The 23,852-nt window shown below is 44.2% G+C and overlaps 2 protein-coding genes across 2 annotated transcripts; both read left to right on the top strand.

Moving 5' to 3' along the window:
• Nucleotides 1–921: 921 nt before the first annotated feature.
• Nucleotides 922–3,760, top strand: LOC112926971 (calcitonin receptor-stimulating peptide 1). The gene is made up of 5 exons (XM_026008118.2): nt 922–1,077; nt 1,887–1,981; nt 2,299–2,436; nt 2,800–2,984; nt 3,608–3,760. The coding sequence occupies exons 2-4, from the start codon at nt 1,896–1,898 to the stop codon at nt 2,957–2,959; spliced, it is 384 nt and encodes a 127-aa protein (XP_025863903.1). The 5' UTR covers nt 922–1,077; nt 1,887–1,895; the 3' UTR covers nt 2,960–2,984; nt 3,608–3,760.
• A 15,058-nt stretch (nt 3,761–18,818) lies between these two features.
• LOC112927043 (uncharacterized) lies at nt 18,819–23,009 on the top strand. The gene is made up of 5 exons (XM_026008204.2): nt 18,819–19,323; nt 19,562–19,654; nt 19,916–20,053; nt 22,080–22,264; nt 22,832–23,009. Exons 1-4 carry the CDS (start codon nt 18,923–18,925, stop codon nt 22,237–22,239), a joined length of 792 nt encoding a protein of 263 aa, XP_025863989.2. The 5' UTR covers nt 18,819–18,922; the 3' UTR covers nt 22,240–22,264; nt 22,832–23,009.
• The last annotated feature ends 843 nt before the right edge of the window (nt 23,010–23,852 follow it).

The raw sequence follows: 23,852 nt of genomic DNA, 5'->3' as shown, positions 1-23,852 counted from the left end.
GGTGATGGATGGCGAGCTAGGAAGAGGAAGGGTGGATGTCCATCTGCAGCCTTGGGAAGCATCGGTGCTTTACACCCTCAGGCTCAGCCCCCACGGGGCTACCAGCATCTCTTCACCCACTCGACTGAGCACCAGGGGCCAATCGCAGACGCCACACATGGTGGGAATCTGGAAAATTGAGACCGCGATTTCACTGAATCCTCCATGTGGACCTGAGGGCTCTTCTAAATCCCTCCTTAGCTAGAGAACAGACACATTGCTACTAATGAGAACATTTTGTCAAGATGGCTATATGGTCCCATTTCAAAGATGAGTATAGTGAGGTGCTGAGAAGTTAATTGCCCTTGATCTTTTGCCTGAAATTAGCACAGCTACAGTCAGTTCTGACAACGTTCTTGTGGTCACTTCCATCTCTTGCTTCCCATTAACTCTGCCCCTCTGTGAGTGATTCCAGCTGCCGGAATCGGACACTCTGCTTTTGCCCAGAATCATTGCTGCTGCTGCTGCTGCTGCTACAGGTTGTTAACCCCCCAAGCTTCACGGAGGGGGGATCAGGTCCAGGCTTGGGGAGTGAGGATTCCCTGCCTCCGGAATCTTGCCCTAGAAGACTGAACTGCTGGGGATGGAGGGGGGCGCACGTTCAAAACCCAGCAGAAATGAACCGGTGAAATTTACCATGACATCAAACTGCCCTCAACTTCCTGTTCATATTAAGGCTATTTTTCCTTGGTTCCCCCAAACTCCCATCCCTCTCCCTCCCTCCACTCCTATCAATGACCTCAATGCAAATACAAGTGGGATGGTCCTGCTGAGTGTCTAGGTTATAGACGCAAATGGGTGACACAAACCATCAGGTACTGCGATCTGTCTCCTCATTGGTTGCTCAGAGCTCCTGGACCCCCCGCCCAGACCCAGAGCGGCGGGAATAAGAGCAGCTGCTGGTGCTGGGAGGCAGCAGAGCCACTGCTCAGCTCAAGGGTCCCTGCCACATCCACGGTGCCATCGCCTGACATCGGACGCCAACACTGCCACAGCTGCCGCCGCCTGTGCTCCGAGCCACCGGCTGCCTGCAGACAGGTAATCCCGAGATTCCCGCTTAGTTGTGTGATTCTCTCTCCTTCTTCTCTCCCTCTTCTGCATTCATCTTTCTTGTAGCTGCTTTCCCTGCGTGTCTTGGAGTTTCTCTGCACTTCTGTCTGGGTCTCCTCACGAAATCTGTTACTCTGCGATTCGTCGCAGGCTCCTGCCCCAGGTAACACTGGACAGTCTCAGTTCCAGGACTCCCTGCTTCACTCTTTCCGTGCTGAGACAGGCTTCATCCTTTCTGTCTCTTGCTGCACTTGCGCTCAGGACACTGTAGTTCCGCGGATTCTGCGCACACAGTGGGATGCAAGGGTGCTCACGGATCCGGTCTTGTGCCTATCGTCCCTGGAAAATCAGTTTGGAACTTGGGCCAGCATCTGTGGGTGGCAAATAGGCTCAAAGAGATCAGTGTAGGAAGCCTGGAACAGTAAGCCCTCCTTAGTAAGTTCGCAAAAGTCTTCCATAGGTTGGACAGTTCTGGGTCGTGATATGTGAGCAACTTTGGTGACAGGATGCCAGAGACTGTCTTCGTTGGAGACATGGCAAGGAGGTGAATCTGAGAGTGTTCAGGGTGGTGGGGAGGTGGCTATGGACTGAGTCTTCTTTACCCAGTTGTACTGCTAGGATACCTTTGTCTTTGCTAAACAGGTTCACTGGATCTTTCAGGAGGAAACAATTGTGAGGGGAATGACATGACCAGCCTGAAGTCACCACTCTAGGGACTTAAAGGCAGAAGTAGGATTAGAGTCCAGGTCCCTGGGCTTCAAATTGGTGCAAAAGGTGACATCATTATTTCTTTACAGAGAAGCGTCATGGGCTTCTGGAAGTTCTCGCCTTTCCTGGTTCTCAGCATCCTGGCGCTGTACCAGGTGGGCTTCCTCCAGGCGGCACCATTCAGGTAAGACAGCTCTGCCAGGAGTGGACTCACCTCCCACTGCTCCTGGGATCAGACAATTCCTTTCTCAGAATTGTGGTGTGCTGAATGTTTACCAACTAGCGAGGGGCAAAGGGGGAGTGTATATTTTTCTGATATAAAGATGTGTAGCACTTAACTGAAAAATAGAAATTATATACAATATTCTTTATTATAGATTTCATATAACTCATTGAGTCTCAAAGAATTCTTCCTGTTATTTTACCAGGAAGCCTGGCTTATTATTCTGGGGAGAGACAGAGAGAGACTCAGTTTGTATTGGGTTTTCTTTCCCTCCCCAGGTCTGCTTTGGAAAATCCTCCAGACTCTGGTGTGCGCAATGAGGATGAATTGCGCCTCCTCCTGGCTGCAGTGATGAAGGACTATACGCAGATGAAGACTCATGAGCTGGAGCAGGAGCAGGAGACTGAGGGCTCCAGGTGAGGCTCACCACCCTGTTCAGCTCAGGGCATCCCCTCCCTCCTGTCATGCCCAGGAAGGCATATCCCAAGAGAAAAGAGAGAACACAGCAGGACCTGGGGCCAGCACGCTGCCCCTGTTCACCTCAGCCTGGGGTCCAGCTTAGTCTCCACTGAAACTACAGGTCACACAGAGAGACTATGGTTAGAGCACATGTAAAAAGATCCCTTTCTGAAAGCAGTTGGGGAAGGTATGAAGTCCCCCACTCTGAAATTGGACTGGCAGCACTAAGGGTGCTTCCAGCATTGGAGGAGTTAGGACTGGTAAGTGTGAACCCCTCCCTGACAGGTCGTCTCTTCTTTCTCCATCTTGCTAATAATTAGGGTTGCTGTCCAGAAGAGATCCTGCAACTCTGCCACCTGTGTGGCCCATTGGCTGGGAGGCTTGCTGAGCAGAGCCGGAAGTGTGGCAAACACCAACTTGCTGCCCACCAGCATGGGCTTCAAGGTCTACAATCGGCGCCGCAGGGAACTTAAGGCTTAAGCAGTGACATGACCCCAGGAAGAAGGTGATTGCCCTTGTACTATCCACGGGAGGATGGAAAGCCAAAAATTGCAGGGGTGCAGCCCACACTTTAACCCTCTGTGAACCCAAATAGTAGAAAAAATCCACAGGGGAATGTGCCCACTCTAGTGTCTGGAGACCCTACTTCTCTGGCATCTTGCCCCTGCCCCTTTACTCTCGTGTCTGGAGAGAGAACAGGCAGTCCCAGGACCTGAAACTCCTAGAATCTGGGTTCTTTCCCCTCCAAGTTACCAGTATTTCCCTGTGACAGTGAGATCATCTGCCAGAAAAGACAGATCTGTAGATTTCAATGACTGTCCCCTGCAGTTACAAGTGATCATTCTATCCTTTGAAAGGTAATGACATCCTCTGGGTGTAAACACTATACTGTCAGGTACCCCTGATTTCAGAGCATACTCTTGGGATCAAGAACTGAGTTTGCCTTCTATTAGCTGTATGCCCCCTGCCCAGATGCTGTATTCGAGTGAGTTCCCCCATCTGTGAATCAAGGGCAACAATAGTACCAAAGGCTGGTATTGTTACGAACAGTCAACGAGATAATAGATGTCCATATTTTCACAATTAATAAGTTACTAAATTCTGGCTGTGATTTTTTTTTTTTTGCAGGTCACCATGAAGCGAACTCTACTTCTCTTAACTTAAAATGAAAACAACTTATAGAATGCAGAGCATGGAAGACACATACATATGCATGCTTACTATTAAAACATTGTGTCTTGTTTGAAATAAAGTAAAACTAAATAAAGAGAATAAAATCATTGCAATTGCCTGGTGTGAAATCTCTTTGTACTCGATTGTTTGATAAATACAACAGCCTGTCTCACTGGCTTATCTGGTAGCAAAGATGGGCCCTGTCAGCCAACCTACAGATGTTGGCAATCCTGGTAAATCTTGGGGCGGGGGATGTGGAAAGCTGCCTGGTGGGTGTCTGGGGGGCCCATGATCCATGCTGAGCCTGCACGAAACCGTTTGAAGAAATGTTGTCACTGGTGAACTTCATCAAGATAAGAAAGGGTTTTCGATCCACTTAAAAAGAGTCCCTACTGTTATTTGTGGTGTTTTTCCCAGGAAAGCCTAAAGACCTGTGAAGGCTTTGTTGACCAGGGTGATCCATGAAGCAAATGCAACATGCTTGGGGTGGGATGGGTCCTCAGTGTCCTGTCCTTTTGGCTTTTAGGATAACACCCTTAATGGAAGTAGAACTCTATACATCTGAAAGGCAATTCCCTCTTACCTTCAGAGTTCCCTGGTCCCCAGCACCAGAGGTTATCTGTGTAATTCCCCTTGACTCAGGTTTGCCTTATCCATCTCTCCCTTTCCTGCCCATAAGCACCCCTCCTCCACCCCATAGCCTGCAAAGCCCTTTACAAACAATGGCTCAGAGTCTGAGATGCAGTCACAGACCAGCAGGCCTGGAAAGGTCATCAGGTGTCACCCAGTCCAACTTTTCTTATTCTCTGGGGTGCTGAGAAGAAAAGCATGGTGCTCAAAACGCTGCGATATGTGTAACAGAGACATTCCCACACCCAACGAGTACTCATCGAGTGGCTGCTATTTGGTGGACACTATTCCAGGCACCAGGACTACAGCAATGAACAGAAGGGACCAAACCTCCTGCATTCGAACTGCGGGAGATTAGGGGGACATGTGCTGTGGCGTCGGAATTGTACTGGATGTACTGGAAGGAGTCTGGGATGTCCGAGTTTAATGCCTGATCTGATGTAGGAATTTCTCAGATTCAGCATCCCTGGCATCTGCTGGGATTGTCAGTAACATGCTGCTGACTGCCTCCCAGGGTGACTGTGTGGCCAGGTTCACTGGTGGATGGTCAGTTAGGTGAGGTAGTTTACTTGGAAAAGTCACCCCCTTCTACCCATCGATTCTAGTTATTTCCTCAGGAGCCCATAGAATTATGACCCTCGTCTCCATTCAGTCTATACTCCACACTGTCACCCACTGTTGCTGTAAATCACCCAAATGTCTCCTTTATGCAGAAAGTACTCCATTGACTGCCCATTCCATGGAGTAGACACCTAGGGCACTGCAGTGACTTCTGAGGTCCATATTGGTCTTCCCTCCCCTCCTCTCACCATCACTGCCATGACCTGCCTGGCCTCATCCTCTACTTCCCTCTCACATACTGGCCTTCTTACTATTCTTCATCCTCCACCCTTTGGCACCAACCCTCTCAAGTGTTTGCACCTGCCCACCACAAGTGTTGCAAAATGCTCCCCTCCTATTTAGGCCCTAAAATATTTTGTGAATCCACAATTGAGTAGAGATGGCAGTAATAAATACTCATAGTGCTTTTAGAATAGTGGTATATTAAATTCACCAATTAAGAGCCAAGATTATCAGGTTGCATTTTTTTTTTATAAGAATCTGACAATGTTCATTCCACAAGAGAAACATTTAGAACAAAAGGACTCAGAGTTGATTAAAATATATGGGTAGTAAAAGATACGTGACAAATATAAACAAAAATAAGTAGAATAAGTTTGTAACATATGATCAAAATAGAATTCAAGGCAAAAAACCTTATTAGAAATGGAAATGTGTCATTTGATGGGAAAAGGTACTAAATGGCAGGATGATACGTTGGTAACAGACATACATGTACCAACCGCATGGCCTCAAATTATGTGAAGCAAAAATGGATAGAACTGCTGGTGAAATATATGTATCAAGAATTTTTGTTATGAAACGAATGTACCCCATTTAGTAAGCCATTAGCTTTCGGAATTACCTCCAAATGCTTGGTTCAATGTTGGCTCTGTAAATACTCCATGACAATACAATAGGTTTGAGAAAAATAGTTTTTGTAACCACAAAGATGTGATAGAGTGTATCAATAATAAGATTATATCTACTTTTTAAAAACCATTTATTAAATAAACCAACATGTCTCACATTGATTTTTAACACTATCCTTATATGCTAATGTCTTTCTGGCCTGTCTTTTCTCCTCCATTGTGAATTGTCTAAGAACTTGTAATACGGTTTCCTTCATAGTAGGGCAAAGGAGTCAGGTGTCTTAAATTACTACACTGCTTCTTGATAGACACTATTTGGTCAGAAAATATATAGTAAGGTGTATTTCCAAATTTAGTGTGCTCTGAGTTATTAAGGATTGTGTACTACCATCGTTAAGTTTAATATTAGGGCTATGCTAATGTTATGTAATGAGTTAGCAAACTTCAATTTTTAATATGTTTCACGTCAATGTAGAAAGCATGGAAACTGTCTGAGGTTAAAGCTTTACATAATTCAAATATTGACTTTAATACACAGTTCCTTTAGGTTTTGGTTTTCTCACAGAGTACTTAAGGTTTTTAAATTTCTGCTATGCTTATTCTACTCTATATTTATATTATTTATTTTATTCTATCTATTCTTGATTAATGTATATTTCCATGAAATCTGTTATTTTGAATATTTTGCATGGTTAGCAAATTCTATTTTTATTACAATTTAAAATCTTCATATTTGACATTTTATCTTTCTTTTCATTCTGGATGTGGTATATCTGTATTTTCCCTTTCCCTCATTGACTTTACCAGAAATTTCTCAGTGAAGGTTCTGAATACTTCTTTAAAAAGTAGTTTTCATCAGGTGGTTTTTATATTTTATTTATTTATTTTTGTTTATAAGCTCTTATTTATTTGTTCATGGGAGACAGAGAGAGAGAGAGAGAGGAAGAGACACAGGCAGAGGGAAAAGTAGGCTCCTTGTGGGGACTCGAAAGGAACTCGATCCCAGGACCCTGTGATCACAACCTGAGCCAAATGTTTATGCTCAACCACTGAGCCACCCAGGCACCTCTCTTCAGGTGGTTTTTAATCCAGGGTTTGTTTAACAGCCTTGCTATTTGGTTATTGTTAAAGAAGTCTAGCAGAGGCATGGGGCTCAAAGTCCATGTCCCAACTTCAGGGTTGATTTGATAGCATCCTAAGTCCCTAGCAAGGCCTGGAGTAGTATAATGGCAAAGCTCTCCATTTCTCACCTCTACTGGAGTTGCACCCAATCAGCACCAATTTGCTCCATACCTCCCCATTTTCTATAGCACATGTGAACAGGATTATTGCAGGACACCTAATACACTGGAAGTTGCTGAGAGATGAAGATCTTATACTTGAGATCTCATGATTTCTAGACAACCCTATGCAGGGAGTGAATGTGGACAGCCATACAGGTCATGTTCAGGAGGGCTCCCTTTCCAAGAGAAGGACCACGGAGAACAGCACCTGATATAAAGAGGAGTTGTCTTGTCTCCCCACTCCCTGCGCCACATCCTTATCAAGGACTCTGTAACTTGTCATCTATTCAGCCACTTTCTGGCTCTAGCCCACAGCAGCTTCTTTCTCCAAGCATCTAAGACTTACAGGCCTTGCCAGTCACCAGTCTTCTAGTATTGTGGTAGCCAGAAAAATGTTCCACCCATCCTTCATACATTGTGATTTATTCTAATCCCTGGATACTGAGGATATCTTACTATACATAGCAGAAGGGACTCTGAAGATGTGATTAAATTGAGAATTTGAGAAGGATAGATTTTCCTGGATTATCCCAATGAACCCAGTAAAATCACAAGAGTCCTTCCAAGTGGAAGAGGAAGGAGAAAAGGGGGTAAGAATGATGCAGTGCGAGAAGTACACAACTAGCCACTGCTGGTTTGGAAACACAGGAGAATGGAGTTACGAACCAACAGTACCTGACAAGGCAAATGGAGGAGGCCAAGGAGTGAGTACCTTGTCACAGATAATTACTTTAAAGACAGCATAAAGTTGGCAGCACATTTGTAGGCTGTTAGAATTAGAAGGGAACTTCAAAATCTCTCAATCCAATAGATAAATACGACCAAGGTGGAAATCAAATGCCATATGATTTTCTTAAATTCACACCATTTGAGCTGGGGGTAGGAATCAGAATCCCGGCTCCTGATACCCAGCATTCTTTCTACAACCTGACTCTCACCCCAACCACCAATGAACCCACTGTTCAAACAAAACACTCTCTAGAATCAACCATAATTCCAGACAAGGTTAACCAACAAATAATGAGAACTATAGAAAGTTAGTAGATTTTTCTTTGAACTTTGAAGAATTTACAATTTTTATTTTATGAATGTTGTTATGGATCTGATTTTGGTTTTATTTTCTACCAAGTTACCTACTTTAAGTGGCAGCACTAACATTTACTTTCCTTCAGCAAACTTTGGGTCAAGAATTATAAAGGATTCCCATCTGATCATTGAGCCTCTCACTACAAGTCACATTAGCCCTGAAGCAGGCGGACATGCCTATGTCCTGCTCTGATCCAATAGCTGTGTCCAGAGGACCAGAGCTCTTACCTGATGTTGCAAGACATAAGCCTTGTCCTGGCATCTCAGAGCTTCAATGGCACCTGGAAAATAGAATTATCAAGCTCAATTCTCTTCCTCTCCTATAAAACAAAGCTAATAACACCCACCTTATTAAACTGTGAGAATAAGCGAGAGAACACATACAGAGTGCCTGACACTATGGAACAGAAGCTGGAACTCTAGTTTTTGCTTTGGTTTATTTCAGTATAATTTTTTATAAGTTTTCATACTGTCCATGCAACATCGTTAAGATAATTTTATATCTAGGTTATTAATTAAACACTGATGTCTCCCTTCTCTAATGTTTACAGCGTCCACCTGCTTAATGAGCTCAGCAACCCCTACACCCCCAAGGGACACTTCCTGCCTCTCTTTGGCAGTTACTTCTGCTCTCCCTTCCACAGTAGGGACTCTGCTGCCCTTTGAAAATGTCTTAGGGAAGTGATTCAGAGACAAAGGATTCTTTGCCCCTGTTCTTCAGTAATCTTACTGATGAAAAGCTTTGGTTTTGCCTCTTCTTTACACAGTCCAAACAACTTTTTGAAAGCATTTTATATTTTCAAAGTAGTTTCAGATTCACAGTAAAACTAAGAGAAAGATCCACAGATTTTCCACATACCCCTGCCCCCTCATATGCATAGCTTCCCCCATTATCTACACCCCTCACCAGAGTGGTACATTGTTGATATAATTCATGAACCTACACTGCACATCATAATGCCCTAAGTCCACAGCTTGCTTTAGCGTTGTGAAAATTAATAAGGGGAAACCTCAGTAAAGTAGAGTTTGGGAGGCCAGAGGGTAATTCATATAACTCAAAGTCAATTATAGGAAGGACTGTCAATCACACACTCCAACAAAGAATCTTCAATAGGAAAGAATCATAAATTACAGATCACAACAGAAAAAAGATGTACATTTCATCTCCTACAAGAGATCAGCTACCACTACCACTCAGCCAATCAGAAACCATCATTACCATGACCACTTGCTTATCTCCAATGGACTTTCCTACAAAACAAGCCCTCTAAACTTCCTCTTTTTTCTCCATAAAATAATTTTCCTCTCCTTTTTTCATTGGATTTGCCTATGATTTTGTCATAGTTTGCATGTCCTGAGTTGCAATCCTCTGCTATTCCCAAAGAAACTCATTTTTTTTTCTGTGAAAATAACTGAGAGTTTTAAGATTAATGGGGTTCACTCTTAGTTTTGTATCCTCTGTGGCCTTGGACAAAGGTATCATAACATATATCCAACATTACAGTACCATATAGGGTCCTTTCACTGCTCGAAAAATCCTCGGATGTTTTCACTATCTCCATGGCCTTTCTGTTTCCAGAATGTCATACAAAACCATAGAGTATGTAGCCTTTTCAGATTGGCCACTTGCACTTAGTAATATGCATTTAAGTTACCCCCATCTCTCTCTCTCTTTTTAAAAGATTTGATTCATTTTTTATTTGAAAGAGGGAGAGAGCATGAGCAGGGAGGAGGGGCATAGGGAGAGGGAGAAGCAGACTCCCTGCTGCTGTCAGTAGCCCAATGTAGGGCTCCATCCCAGGACCCTGAGGCCATGACCTGAGCAGAAGGCAGACACTTAACCGAGTGAGCCACCCAGGCACCCCTCCCCCATCTCTTTTCATGGCTTCACAGCTCATCTCTTTTTACCACTGAATAATATTCTATCATCTGGATGTACCACCATTTATTTATCCATTCACCTTCTGAAGGACATCTTGATTGCTTCCAAATGTTGGCAATTAGGAATAGAGAGGGAGAGGAAGCATCTCCAGACCTACCCTAAGGGCTCAGATTATGTGAGCCTATGCTTCTGCACTGTAAACTTCACATGTTTTCAGTTTTTTGGTTTTGGTTCTTAGATCCAGCTAAAGTTGGATATTTCCCTTCTACCATGTGGAAGGCTTGAGCTGACTGGAGTTGGGTGTTTCTCTTCCTCTGGTCATTTAGGCTCTGATAATACCCAAGCACTTTCAGCTCTAGTTAATAAGTTTCTGCTGAGGACAGATCTGATTAAGAAAAACAGAGTGCTCTGCTGTAATTAAAATGGTTCCTTGCTCCTCCCCTACAGAAGCATAAGGGGACTGATCTTTGATACTTACTATGAGAACCTGGTGGAGTCTTAGATGTAAATCTCACAAAATTGTGGAACACACCTCCACCCAACCAGGGCCAGGTCCTCCTGGAATTTTTAGGTCTTACAATTGTCCAGCCACTTGTCACAATTCTGGTTATCCTAGTCCATCTCTACTTCCAGGCACTGGTTCTTGCTGAGTTTCCCTCTGTGATTCTCCTCTGGTAAGCCATTACACCTCGTATTTGCCCCTGTGTCTCTCCAATCTTGGGGAGCAGGATTTTGACCTTTTTCCCTCTCCTACTCTCCCTCCTTCCTCTTCTAGAATAACTGATATATTTTCAGTCCGTTCACTTTTCAGCTTGTTACGACTTCCAAAACCCTACCTGTGGAAACTGGTACAGCCAATTTTCAAATACAAAAATCCAGCTACTTTTACAGCTTTGAATCTCCCACAGGCTGACTAGAATGGATTTATTGTGATGGTGATGTTGGTGCCTCTACAGTTGTCATGGTTGTGGGTGTGGTTCTCCTTGAGTCTATACTGTACACGAATTATATAGTAGCAATAAAGTTAACCACTTTTTTAATTTTTAAGATCTACATTCTTAGCAACATTCAAATATACAGAATTTTTTTACTATAGTCACCACGATATATACTATACTCCGTGACTTATTTATTTTATAACTGTTAGTTTGCACTTTACCCCCTTTTATGAACCCTCTTTACCCATTTTGCCCACCCCTCTCCCAAGCCCCCATCCCATAATTAGCAATCACCAATCTTTCCTTGTATCTATGAGTTTAAGATATTTTTAAAATCATTTTTCCCTTATTCCACATAGAAATATCATATAGTATATATCTTTCCATGTTTGACTATCTCAGTTAGTATAATGTCCTCCGAGTCCACCCATTTTCTCACAATGGCAAGTTTTCCTTTTTTTTTTTATGACTCAATAATATTCTAGGGTATGTATATCATATTTTATTTATCCATTTATCTGAACACAAAGTATTTCCGTATTGTGGCTATAGTAAATAATGGTATAATGAACATGTAGGGGCACATGTTTCAAGCTGCGTTTTTCTTTTCTTTAGATAAATACCCAGAAGTGGAATTGCAGATGATATGGTAGTTCCATTCATAATTTTTAGAGGGACATCCATACTGTTTTCCATCATGGTTGCCCTAACATACATTCCTATAGTAATGCATAAAGTTTCTATTTTCTCCACATTATCATCAACAATTGTTATTTCTTGATTTTTCATTTTTCCCCCTTGGTTTTGATAATAGCCATTCTAGCAGGAGTGACAGCTCTGCCCATTCTTTAATCAGAATGGTGTTTTGACTTGTTTCTTTAGGGTTGCTGTGGAGTTGTGTGAGTTCTTTATAATAAAGAGTTATTAAGTATAAAGGACTTATACAACTAATTACTAAAAAAGTCCAATTCCTCTGCATGTGGCTGTCCAATTTTCCCAACACCATTTGTTGAAGAGATTGTCTTTTTTCCATTGGACATTCTTTCCTGTTTTGTAGATTAGTTGACCACAGAGTTGAGGGTCCATTTCTGGGTTCTTTATTCTGTTCCACTGATCCATGTGACTGTTTTTGTGCCACTACCATACTGTGTTGATGATTACAGCTTTCTTTGTAATATAGCTTGAAATCAGGCATTGTGATGTCCCCAGCACTGGTTTTCTTTTTCAACATTCCTTTGGCTACTCAGGGTCTTTTCTGGTTCCATACAAATTTTAGGATTATTTGTTCCAACTCTGTGAGGTGAGCTGAGGGTATTTTGATTGGGATTGCATTGGATGTATAGATTGCTCTAGGTAGCATAGACATTTTAGCAATGTTTGTTCTTCTAATCCATGAGCATGGAACATTGTTATTTTACTTTGTGTCTTCCTTGATTTCTTTCATGAATGTTATAGTTTTCAGAGTACAGATCCTTTACCTCTTTGGTCTATTCTTAGGTATCTTATGGTTTTGGGTGCAATTGTAGATGGGCTCAACTCCTTCATTTCTCTTTCTTCTTTTTCATTGTTAATGTATGTAATTGCAACTGATTTCTGTGCATTGATTTTATATCCTGCCACCCTGCTGAATTCCTATATGACTTCTAGGAATTTGGGAGTGGAGTCTTTTTGGTTCTTCCACACAGAGTGTCATGTCATTTGGGAAGAGTGAAAATTTTACTTCTTCTTTGCTAATACAATTGGCCTTTTATTTCTTTTTTTTGGCAGATTGCTTGGGCTAGGACTTCTACTACTGCATTGAACAACACTGGTGAGTGGACATCCCTGTCGTGTTCCTGACCTTAAGGGAAAGCTCTCAGTTTTTCCCTGTTGAGGATGATATTCATTATGGTCTTGCCATAAATGGCTTTTTTTGATATTGTGGTATGTTACTTCTATCCCCACACTGTGAAGAGTTTTAATCAAAAAGGATGCTATGCTTTGTCAAATGCTTTTTCTGAATCTATTGAGAGGATAATATGGTTCCTGTCTTTATTTTATTATTTTTAAAGGTTTTATTTATTTATTTTCATGTGAGACACACACACACACACACAGAGAGGCAGAGATAAGCAGAGGGAGCAGCAGGTTCCCTATGGGGAGCCTGACACGAGACTCCCTCCCAGGATCCCGGAGTCACGACCTGAGCCAAAGGCAGACAGACACTCAGCCACTGAGTCACCTAGGTGCCCCTTGTCTTTCTTTTATTAATGGTTATTGGGTGTGGTTCTTGTCGAGTATTTTATTAATTGGTGTCTTTCTTTTATTAATTGGTGTATCACATTGATTGTTATGTGGATGTGAACCGTCCATGCATCCCAGGAATAAATCCCACTTGTTCTTGGTGAATATACCTTTTAATGTACTGTTGGATCCCATTGGCTTGTATATGGGTGAGAATTTTGACATCCATGTTCATCAGGGATATTGGTCTGTACTCCTTTTTGATGGGGTCTTTGGCTTTGGGATTAAGGTAATGCTGTCCTCATAGAGAGAGTTTGGAAGTTTTCCATGTATTTCATTTTTTTTGAAACAGCTTCTGTAGGACAGGTATTATTTCTTCTTTAAATGTTGTTAGAATTCCCCTCAGAATCCACCCAGCCCTGGACTCTTGTTTCTTGGGAAGTTTTTGATGACTGCTTCAATGTCCTTGCTGGTTATGGGTCTGTTCAGCTTCTCTCTTTCTCTTGTTTCTGTTTTGGTAATTGATACATATCTTGATTGCATTCATTTCTTCCAGATTTCCTAATTTGTTGGCATTTCATTGCTCATAATATGTTCTTATAGTTGTTTCCTGGTTGTGAGCTTCTTGTGGGATAGACCCTTTAATTATGATATAGAGTCTTTTCTCAGTGCTTATAGCAGTCTTTGGTTTAAAAATCTAATTTGTTGAATATGAGGATTGCTACTCAAGCTTTCTTTTGATGTCCATAACATGCTCTATGGTTTCCCACCTCCTCACCTTCAATGTGGAGGTGGTTTTGTGTCTAAAACAAGTCTCCTGCAGACAGTCTCTCAATGAGTCTTTCTTTTTTGTCCAAACTGATACCCTCTTCTTTTGATTGGGGCATTTAGCCCATTTACCTTCAGAGTAACTATAGAGAGATATGAATTTAGTGCCATTGTATTACCTATAAAGTCTTGGTTTCAAAAGAGGAACCATGTCTGTTCCTTTCTGGTCTATGTTACTTTTGGGCTGTCTCTTCGCTTAAAGGATCCCCTTCAATATTTCTTGCAGGGCTGTTTTAGAGGTCACAAATTCTTTGAGTTCCTGTCTGTCCTGGAAGCTTTTTATCTCTCCTTCTATCATGAATGACATCCTAGCTGGATAAAATATTCTTGGCTGCATGTTTTCTCATTTAGCACGCTGAATATATAATGCCAGTCCTTTCTGGCCTGTAGTCATCAGGACAGTATGGTACTGGCACAGAAACAGTCACATAAATCAATGGAATGGAATAGTGAACGCAGAAATGGACTCTCAACTCTATGGTCAACTGATCTTCAACAAAGCAGGAAGATATATCCAATGGAAAAAAGACAACCTCTTCAACAAATGGTTTTGGGAAAATTGGACAGCCACATGAAGAAGAATGATACTGGAGCATATCCTCACACCATACTTACAAATAGACTCAAAATGGATGAAGGACCAAATGTGAGGTGGGAATCCATCAAAATCTTAGAAGAGAACATAGGCAGCAACCTCTGTGACCTCAGCCACTTCAACTTCTTACTAGACATGTCTCTAAAGGCAAGGGAAACAGGCAAAAATGAACTATTGGGAGTTCATGAGTTCATCAAGATAAAGGCTTCTGCACAGCAAAGGAAACAGCTGACAGAAGCAAAAGACAACCAACAGAATGGGAGAAGATATTTGCAAATGTCTTATCAGACAAAAGGCTAGTATCCAAAATCTTTAAAGAACTCATCAAACTCAACAGCCAAAGGGCAAATAATCCAATCAAGAAATGGACAGAAGATATGAGCAGACGTTTCTCCAAAGAAGATATACAAGTGATCAACCAGACACATGAAAAAAATATCCACATCACTTAGCATGAGGGAAATACGAATCAAATCCACAATGAGTTACCATGTCACACCATTCAGAGAGGCTAAAATTAACAAGCCAGGAAACAACAAATGTTGGTGAGGCTATGGAGAGATGGGGACCCTTTCGCACTGTTTTTTGGGAATAAAGCTGGTGCAGCCACTCTGGAAAACAGTGTGGACATTCCTTGAAAAGTTAAAAATAGAGCTCCTCTGTGACCTAGAATTGCACTACTGGGTATTTACCCCAAAGATACAGATACAGTGAAATGATGAGATACCTGCACCCCAATGTTCATAGCAGCAATGTCCACAATAGCCAAACTATGGAAAGAGCCCACATATCCTTGGACGGATGAATGGATAAAGAAGATGTAGGGTCTATATATAATGGAAAACTATTCAGACATCAAAAAGGAAATCTTTCCATTTGCAGTGATGTGGAGGGAATTATGTAGAGGACATTATGCTAAGCAAAGTAACTCAATCAGAGAAAGACAATTATCATATGGACTCTCTCCTATGTGGAATTTAAGCAACAAAACAGAGGATCATAGGGGAAGAGAGGAAAAAATAAAACAGTACAAAACCAGAGATGGAGATGAAACCTAAGAGACTCTTAACCACAGGAACATGAGGGTTGCTGGAGGGTGGGGTTTGGTTGAAGGAGTAACTGGGTGATGGACTTTAAGGAGGGCAATGATGTAATGAGCAGTGAGTATTATATGAGAGTGATGAATCACTGACAATAATTCTGAATCTAATATACATTATATGTTAATTACTGAATTTAAATAAAAATTAATTTAAAAAATAGAATAAATATTCTCCAACTATTTAAAAGAAAAACTGAGGGGATGTAATGTAAAAGAATGGAGATACATGTTATGAGGGAGAGTTTACCAGCTTGCCATAAAATTGTGTTTCCAAACAAGATTGTTTTCAACTTACCCTGATTTCCTGGTATAATATCATGAATAGGGTCATAAAATTAAGGGCCAAATAGACAAATTACTATTTATTTATCTTTAGAGAGAGAAAGAGAGCGGGGGTGGGGAGGAGCAGAGGGAGGAGAGAATCTTAAGCAGGCTCCATGCTTGGGTGCAGAGTGCAATGGGGATTGGTCTCAGGACCCTAACATCTTGACCTGAGGCAATGTCAAGAGCCCCATGATTAAGCAACAGAGCCACCCAGGCACCCCCATTTTATTTTATTTTAAACATTTTACTACTTTTAAAATTCCAGTATAATAACATACAGTTTACATATCATGTATTAGTTTAAGGGTACATGTGGTGAATCGATAATTCATTACTCATCACGATAAGAACCTATTTACCATCCCCCCACCCACCTCCCCTCTGGCAACCACCACTTTGTCCTCTATGTTTTAGAATACATTTTTACTTTGTGCATTTTTTCTTTGTTTTCTTTGATTATTAAATTACAAAATCCGTGAAATTGTATAGTATTTATCCTTCTCTGACTTCTTTCATTTAGTATTATGCCCACTATATCCATCCATGTTGTTGTAAATGGCAAGATTTCATTCTTTTTTATGGCTGACTCTAGTCCACTGTATATATACTGCATCTTCTATCTCCATTAATCTTCCAGTGGACACTTGGGTTGCCTCCATATTTGGCTATTGTAATTAATGCTGCAATAAATATAGGGGTGCATTTATCTTTTTAATGAGTATCTCATATTCCTTGAGTAAATACCGAGTAGTGGAATTACTGGATCACGTGGCAGTTTTATTTCCAATATTTTAAGGAACCTCCATACTGTCTTCCACAGGGGCTGTAGCAATTTGCATTCCCACCAACAGTACATGAGTTTTCCTTTTTCACCACAATCTGATTAACATTTGTTGTGTTTTGTGTTTTTGACTTTTAGCCATTGCAACAGGTGTGAAGTGATATCTCAATGTGGTTTTGACTGTATTTCTTTGGGGAGTAACTATGTTAGGCATATTTTGGCGTTTCTGTGGCCACATGTATGTCTTCTTTGGAGAAATGTCTTTTCATGTCTCCTGCCCATTTTTGAATGGGATTCTGTACTTTTTGGTGTTGAATTGTACAAGTTCTTTATATATTTTGGATACTAACCCTCTACTGGATATATCATTTGCAAATATTTCCTCCATTCAGTAGGTTATCTTTTAGTTTTGCAGATTGTTTCCCTTACTGTGCATAAGATTTTTCTTTTGATAAAGTTCTAATAGTCAATTTTTGCCTTTGTTTCCCATACCCCCTGCCCAGAGTTCTCCAGACCCGGAGTTTTTATTCCCTCCCAAGAGTTAAAAAGTAAGAATGCAGAATAAAGACATCTGAGAGGCAGCATGTTCCTAAGCAGAGTCCACATGCCTAGAAGCGATGTGGCACAGGGTAGGTATGTCCTAGAGCTGAAGCTTTTGAGGACCGTGGTTGGAGTCACTCAAGGCACATTCGGGGCTTCTTTTCCTTTTTCTTTTTTTAAGATTTTATTTATTTATTCATGAGAGAGACACAGAGAGAGGCAGAGACATAGCCGGAGGGAGAAGCAGGTTCCATGCAGGGAGCCCGATGCAGGGCTCAATGCGGGGCTCAATGGGGGGCTCGATGCAGGGCTAGATCCCGGGATTTCAGGATCACGCCCTGGGCAGAAGGGAAGCGCTCAACCGCTGAGCAACCCAGGCGTCCCACGGGGCTACTTCCTGCCAGCCTGGGGTCTCTGCTTACCACCTACAGCCCCGTGATGCAGCCCAACCAACCGGGTTCTCAGCTCGCCCTGTGGGCGGGGAGATTGGCAGCCGGGGGCTCTGAACACGGCAGCTATGGCCACGCTTCGTTCGCGCTGGGATACTGTGTATAGACTGAGGGTTGTGCGCTGCGTGCTCAGACTCCGAGATCCTGGCAACAGGGAGAAGCTTCTTTCTAGCACTCTACACGTTGAGGGCAGCAAGTGGGGACCGCAGACTTTCTAGGCAAAATTGGGAGTGAAAGGATCAGGGGTCGGATCCTAAATCCTTCCATTTGGGGTGTCCTGGAGAGAGGGTCCAATGCTGCATAATTGCCGTTTAGGGAAGATACTTAAAATTGAGAGCTAGTGTAAGTATGATGAGAGCAGATAATCATCATGCTCTTGTCGGTGGATGCAACCCCATGAAAAGCTCAGATAATTTTCAAGGTTTGCCTGTCTCAGAGTGATCCACACAGATATTTAAAATGTGCTAAGATGTAGCACAAAGTAGGTGTGCCCTATGAAATGCAGACTCCACTGGGGACTGAAGAGAGGGGTGCGCGGTTGGACGGATCCCGTTCGCCGGATCCCGTTCGCCGGACCCGGGCGGTATTTCTGCTGTGCCTGGGAGAACCACCTAACTGCGCTCCCACCAGCGCGGCACAGCTCCGCGAGGCGGCCTCCCACCCACCGGGCCGGCCAGAGCTCACTTGCCGCCGCGGCCACGGTTGCCGCCTGGGGCGTCCGTGTAGAGGCTGCGCTCGTGGGCTGCGCTCAGACCCAGAGATCCTGGGAACAGCAGGGGGCTTTTTCGCGGGACTCTAAGTCCTGTGGGCAGCACGTCAAGACTCTAGATCTTTTGCCTGAAATTAGCACAGCGTATTCAGTTCTGACGACGTTCTTGCGGTCACTTCCATCTCTTGCTTCCCATTAACTCTGCCCCTCTGTGAGTGATTCCAGCTGCCGGAATCAGACACCCCGCTTTTGCCCAGAATTATTGCTGCTGCTGCTGCTACAGGTTGTTAACCTCCCAAGCTTCACTGAGGGGGGATCACGGTCAGACTTGGGGAGCCAGGATTCCCTGCCTCCGGAATCTTGCCCTAGAAGACTGAACTGCTGGGGATGGAGGGGGGCGCACGTTCAAAACCCAGCAGAAATGAACCATGACATCAAACTGCCCTCAACTTCCTGTTCATATTAAGGCTGTTTTTCCCTGGTTCCCCCCACCCCCTATCCCTCTCCCTCCCTCCACCCCCATCAATGACCTTAATGCAAAAACAAGTGGGATGGTCCTGCTGAGTGTTCTAGGTTATAGACGCAAATGGGTGACACAAACCATCAGGTACTGCGATCTGTCTCCTCATTGGTTGCTCAGAGCTCCTGGACCCCCGCCCAGACCCAGAGCGGCGGGAATAAGAGCAGCTGCTGGTGCTGGGAGGCAGCAGAGCCACTGCTCAGCTCAAGGGTCCCTGCCACATCCACGGTGCCATCGCCTGACATCGGACGCCAACACTGCCACAGCTGCCGCCGCCTGTGCTCCGAGCCACCGGCTGCCTGCAGACAGGTAATCCCGAGATTCCTGCTTGGTTGTGTGATTCTCTCTCCTTCTTCTCTCCCTCTTCTGCTTTTGTTTTTCTTGTGGCTGCTCCCCCTGCGTGCACAGACTACTGTCTGGGTCTCCTCATCACAAAATCTCTGTTACTCTGCAATTCATCCCAGGATCCTGCCCCAGGTAACACTGGACAGTCTCATGGCCTATGGACGTTTGAACTGTAGGTTATGGCATCACTGTTCTCTTTCAGAGGCGTCATGGGATTCTGGAAGTTGTCCCCGTTTCTGGCTATTGGTCTCCTGGTCATGTATCAAGCAGGCATCCTACAGGCTGCACCATTCAGGTAAGAGAGTTCTGCTGGGAATGCACTCCCATCTTACTCTTAACACCAAACAGTTCTGTCTCTTTTGTGGTAAAAATTTAGCCCCCAGCTCTCAGGGGAAAATGGACATGGGACTAATGCCCTTTCCACTAGGATTTGGGGTGACCACATCCTCAGAGGACTCACAAAAAGCAGGAAGCCTGGCTACTTATCCAGGAGAAGTGGCAGACAGGGGCTCAGAACCTCCATTATGCTTGTGCTTTGCTTGCTTTGTCTCTGTAGGTCTGCCTTGGAGAACCCACTGGAATCTGCTACGCTCACTGAGGACGAAATATGCGTCCTACTGACTGCAGTGGTGAAGGACTATGTGCAGATGAAGGCTCGTGAGCTGCAGCAGGAGCAGGAGACTGAGGGCTCCAGGTGAGGCTCACCACCCTGTTCAGCTCAGGGCATCCCCTCCCTCCTGTCATGCCCAGGAAGGCATATCCCAAGAAAAAAGAAAGAACACAGCAGGACAGGAAGCCAGCACGCTGCCCCTGTTCACTTCAGCCTAGGGTCCAGCTTATCTCAGTCTCCACTGAAACTACAGGTCATAGAGAGAGACTATGGTTAGAGTACATTTAAAAAGATCCCTTTCTGAAAGCAGTTGGGGAAGGTATGAAGTCCCCCACTCTGGAAATCGGGCTGGCAGTACTGGGGGGGCTTCCAGCATTGGAGGAGTTAGGACTGGTAAGTGTGAAGCCAGCAGATGGATCCCATATAGCTCAGGAAACTGCAGAAATTTGGTTTCTTGTAAACCTGCACGTGGCCTCCTCTCCTACTTCATTACACATTTGTAAGGTGAAGCCAAAGGCCGTGCAGAGGGTGGGGTCAAGTAGAGCAGTGTCCAAAGTAGGTCTGGGGTCCTTAGATGTGTAGGATTTGTAGAGACGCACATGTTGTCCTGGGGCCAGACCCTTCCCCAACGTTACCTCCCAGGGTCCCCTGAGCTTGGAGCACGCTCCAGCCCCTGACTTGGCCCTGGCACTGCCGGGTCACAGGTGTGTGATGCACATGCAGCTACTGCAAGGATCTCACTACACTGCATGAAGAACTGATGCATTGCAGCATGTGGAAAGTCAGAAAAGGCCACCTTTCCCCCACTACAGTCCTTCCCCAACTGCCCTGGCTCGGCAAACTCTAGGTTCTCCGAATGGAGGATATATGAGCTGCTCTCCTGCCTGCCCCTACAGCTACCACTCAAAGTGACCCTCCCTGGTCCAGCCTTCTGTGCAATAGCCACAGGGGGCAGACCTGGTGCTTGGTACCACTTGGCATGTCTTTTCCCTGCAGCCCGGACTCCTTCAAGCTAAGCGGTGCAGTAATCTGAGTACCTGTGTGCTGGGCACATACACACAGGACCTCAACAAGTTTCACACGTTCCCTCAGACTGCAATTGGGGTCGGAGCACCTGGCAAGAAAAGGGTCCTGGCCAGCAGCTTGGAGAGAGACCACCGCCCTCACATTGGCATGATCCAGGATGCCTACTAATCCCCTCCCTCTGCTTTCTAATTTCTTTCTTCCTATATTGTGATACGTGTGGTCCTCTCTGGTTGCTGGTATCAGTGGCTTTCTTTGTGGCAGTGGATGTCTGGACCCTCAGATGGGAGGAAAGCAAGATGTTCAGGCCAGAAGAGAATCACCCAGGAAGAGATGAGAAGTGGGGATGGAGGTGGGGGACCCCTGTGACTCCCCTGAGGAATCGCAGCCCTCTCTGTACTGCTTGTGAATGTGTTGGTCATTGGGGGAATAAAAGGATATTTATAAGAAGGCATGAGTGGTGGTGGTTATTGCTATGGCCACACCACAGGATTCAGGGTTTCAGGGACCTGTGCTTAGGAGTAGCCTTAGCCCAGTGGTAGCTGGATCCGGGGCACAGTGGGCAGTCCCTGTGGCCAACCTGAAGTGGGGGAACAGGAGCAGTAAGGAGCAGGTAAGCACCTCTGGGACTCAAGGCTCTAAAGTCTCTTCATCTTCCAGGTGAGTCTCGGGAATTTTTTTATTTCTGAGAAGGGATATTGGGTGCCTTTGAGTGGGATGTGGCTTCTAGACAATCCTTGTATTGGGGTCAGTGTGGGGCCATAATTCTCTCTGTGTCATAAGCCTTGCTTGAATTTTAGTTTATTTATACAGGAAAGAGAAGCTGTTATAGCTCTGAGTTCCATTCTCACTCACCCAGAGCCACTTTGGGGGTGCTGACACCTCTGGGAATGTGTATGGGAGTGATCATGGCCCTTTCCACAGCAGCCTATGTATTTCTGCAGTGATAGTTCTGTTTAGGGAAAATGTGAGGTTAACTGGTGCCTCTCAGAGCAATAATTTTACCATGACTATCCCAGAGGGCAGATAGGATCTCTCTTTGACAGCCTCTCACTGATGGGCCCCTTTCTTCCATCCTACAAATCAGCCTCACTGCCCAGAAGAGCTCCTGCAAGGATGGCCCCTGTGTGACCAACCGTCTGGAAGGCTGGCTGGCCAGAGCTGAGCGCATGGTGAAAAACACCTTCATGCCCACCAATGTGGACCCTGAAGCCTTCGGGCACCAGCACAAGGAGCTTGCAGCCTGAGCAATGACATGACCCCAGGAAGAAGGTGATTGCCCTTGTACTGTCAGATGGGAGGATGGAAAGCTGGGAATTGCAGGGGTGCAGTCCACACTGTAACCCTCTGTGGGCCAACCGAGTAGAAAAATCCACAGGGAATATGCCCACTCCAGTGTCTGGGGAGAGAACAGGCAGTCGCAGGACCTGAAACTCCTAGAATCTGGGTTCATTCCCCCCAAGTTACCAGTATTTCCCTGTGACAGTGAGATCATCTGCCAGAAAAGACAGATCTGTAGATTTCAATGACTGTCCCCTGCAGTTACAAGTGATCATTCTATCCTTTAAAAGGTAATGACATCCTCTGGGTGTAAACACTTGACTGTCAGGTACCCCTGATTCAGAGCATACTCTTGGGATCAAGAACTGAGTTTGCCTTCTATTAGCTGTATGCCCCCTGCCCAGATGCTGTATTCCAGTGAGTTCCCCCATCTGTGAACCAAGGGCAACAATAGTACCAAAGGCTGGTATTGTTACGAACAGTCAACGAGATAATAGATGTCCATATTTTCACAATTAATAAGTTACTAAATTCTGGCTGTGATTTTTTTTTTTGCAGGTCACCATGAAGCGAACTCTACTTCTCTTAACTTAAAATGAAAACAACTTATAGAATGCAGAGCATGGAAGACACATACATATATGCATGCTTACTATTAAAACATTGTGTCTTGTTTGAAATAAAGTAAAACTAAATAAATAAACTAAATAAAACTTAAATAAAGAGAATAAAATCATTGCAATTGCCTGGTGTGAAATCTTTTTGTACTTGATGACTTGATGAATACAACAGCCTATCTCATTGGATTATCTGGTAGCTAAGATGGGCCCTGTCAGCCAACCTACAGATGTTGGCAATCCTGGTAAATATTGGGAGGGGGGATGTGGAAAGCTGCTTGGTGGGTGTCTGGGCGGCCCATGATCCATGCTGCGCCTGCACAAAACTGTTTGAAGAAATTTTGTCACTGGTGAACTTCATCATGATAAGAAAGGGTTTTCGATCCACTTAAAAAGAGTCCCTACTGTTATTTGTGGTGTTTTCCCCAGGAAAGCCTAAAGACCTGTGAAGGCTTTGTTGACCAGGGTGATCCATGAAGCAAATGCAACATGCTTGGGGTGGGATGGGTCCTCAGTGTCCTGTCCTTTTGGCTTTTAGGATGACACCTTTAATGGAAGTAGAACTCTATACATCTGAAAGGCAATTCCCCTTTACCTTCAGAGTTCCCTGGTCCCCAGCACCAGAGGTTATCTGTGTAATTCCTCTTGACTCAGGTTTGCCCTTATCCATCTCTCCCTTTCCTGCCCATAAGCACCCCTCCTCCACCCCATAGCCTGCAAAGCCCTTTACAAACAATGGCTCAGAGTCTGAGATGCAGTCACAGACCAGCAGGCCTGGAAAGGTCATCAGGTGTCACCCAGTCCAACTTTTCTTATTCTCTGGGGTGCTGAGAAGAAAAGCATGGTGCTCAAAACGCTGCGATATGTGTAACAGAGGCATTCCCACACCCAAGGAGTACTCATCGAGTGGCTGCTATTTGGTGGACACTATTCCAGGCACCAGGACTACAGCAATGAACAGA

Source organism: Vulpes vulpes, chromosome 11, assembly GCF_048418805.1.
Source record: "Vulpes vulpes isolate BD-2025 chromosome 11, VulVul3, whole genome shotgun sequence".
Lineage (NCBI taxonomy): Eukaryota > Metazoa > Chordata > Mammalia > Carnivora > Canidae > Vulpes > Vulpes vulpes.
Note: the sequence above shows the minus strand (reverse complement) of the source record. Positions and strands in the feature narration are given on the sequence as shown.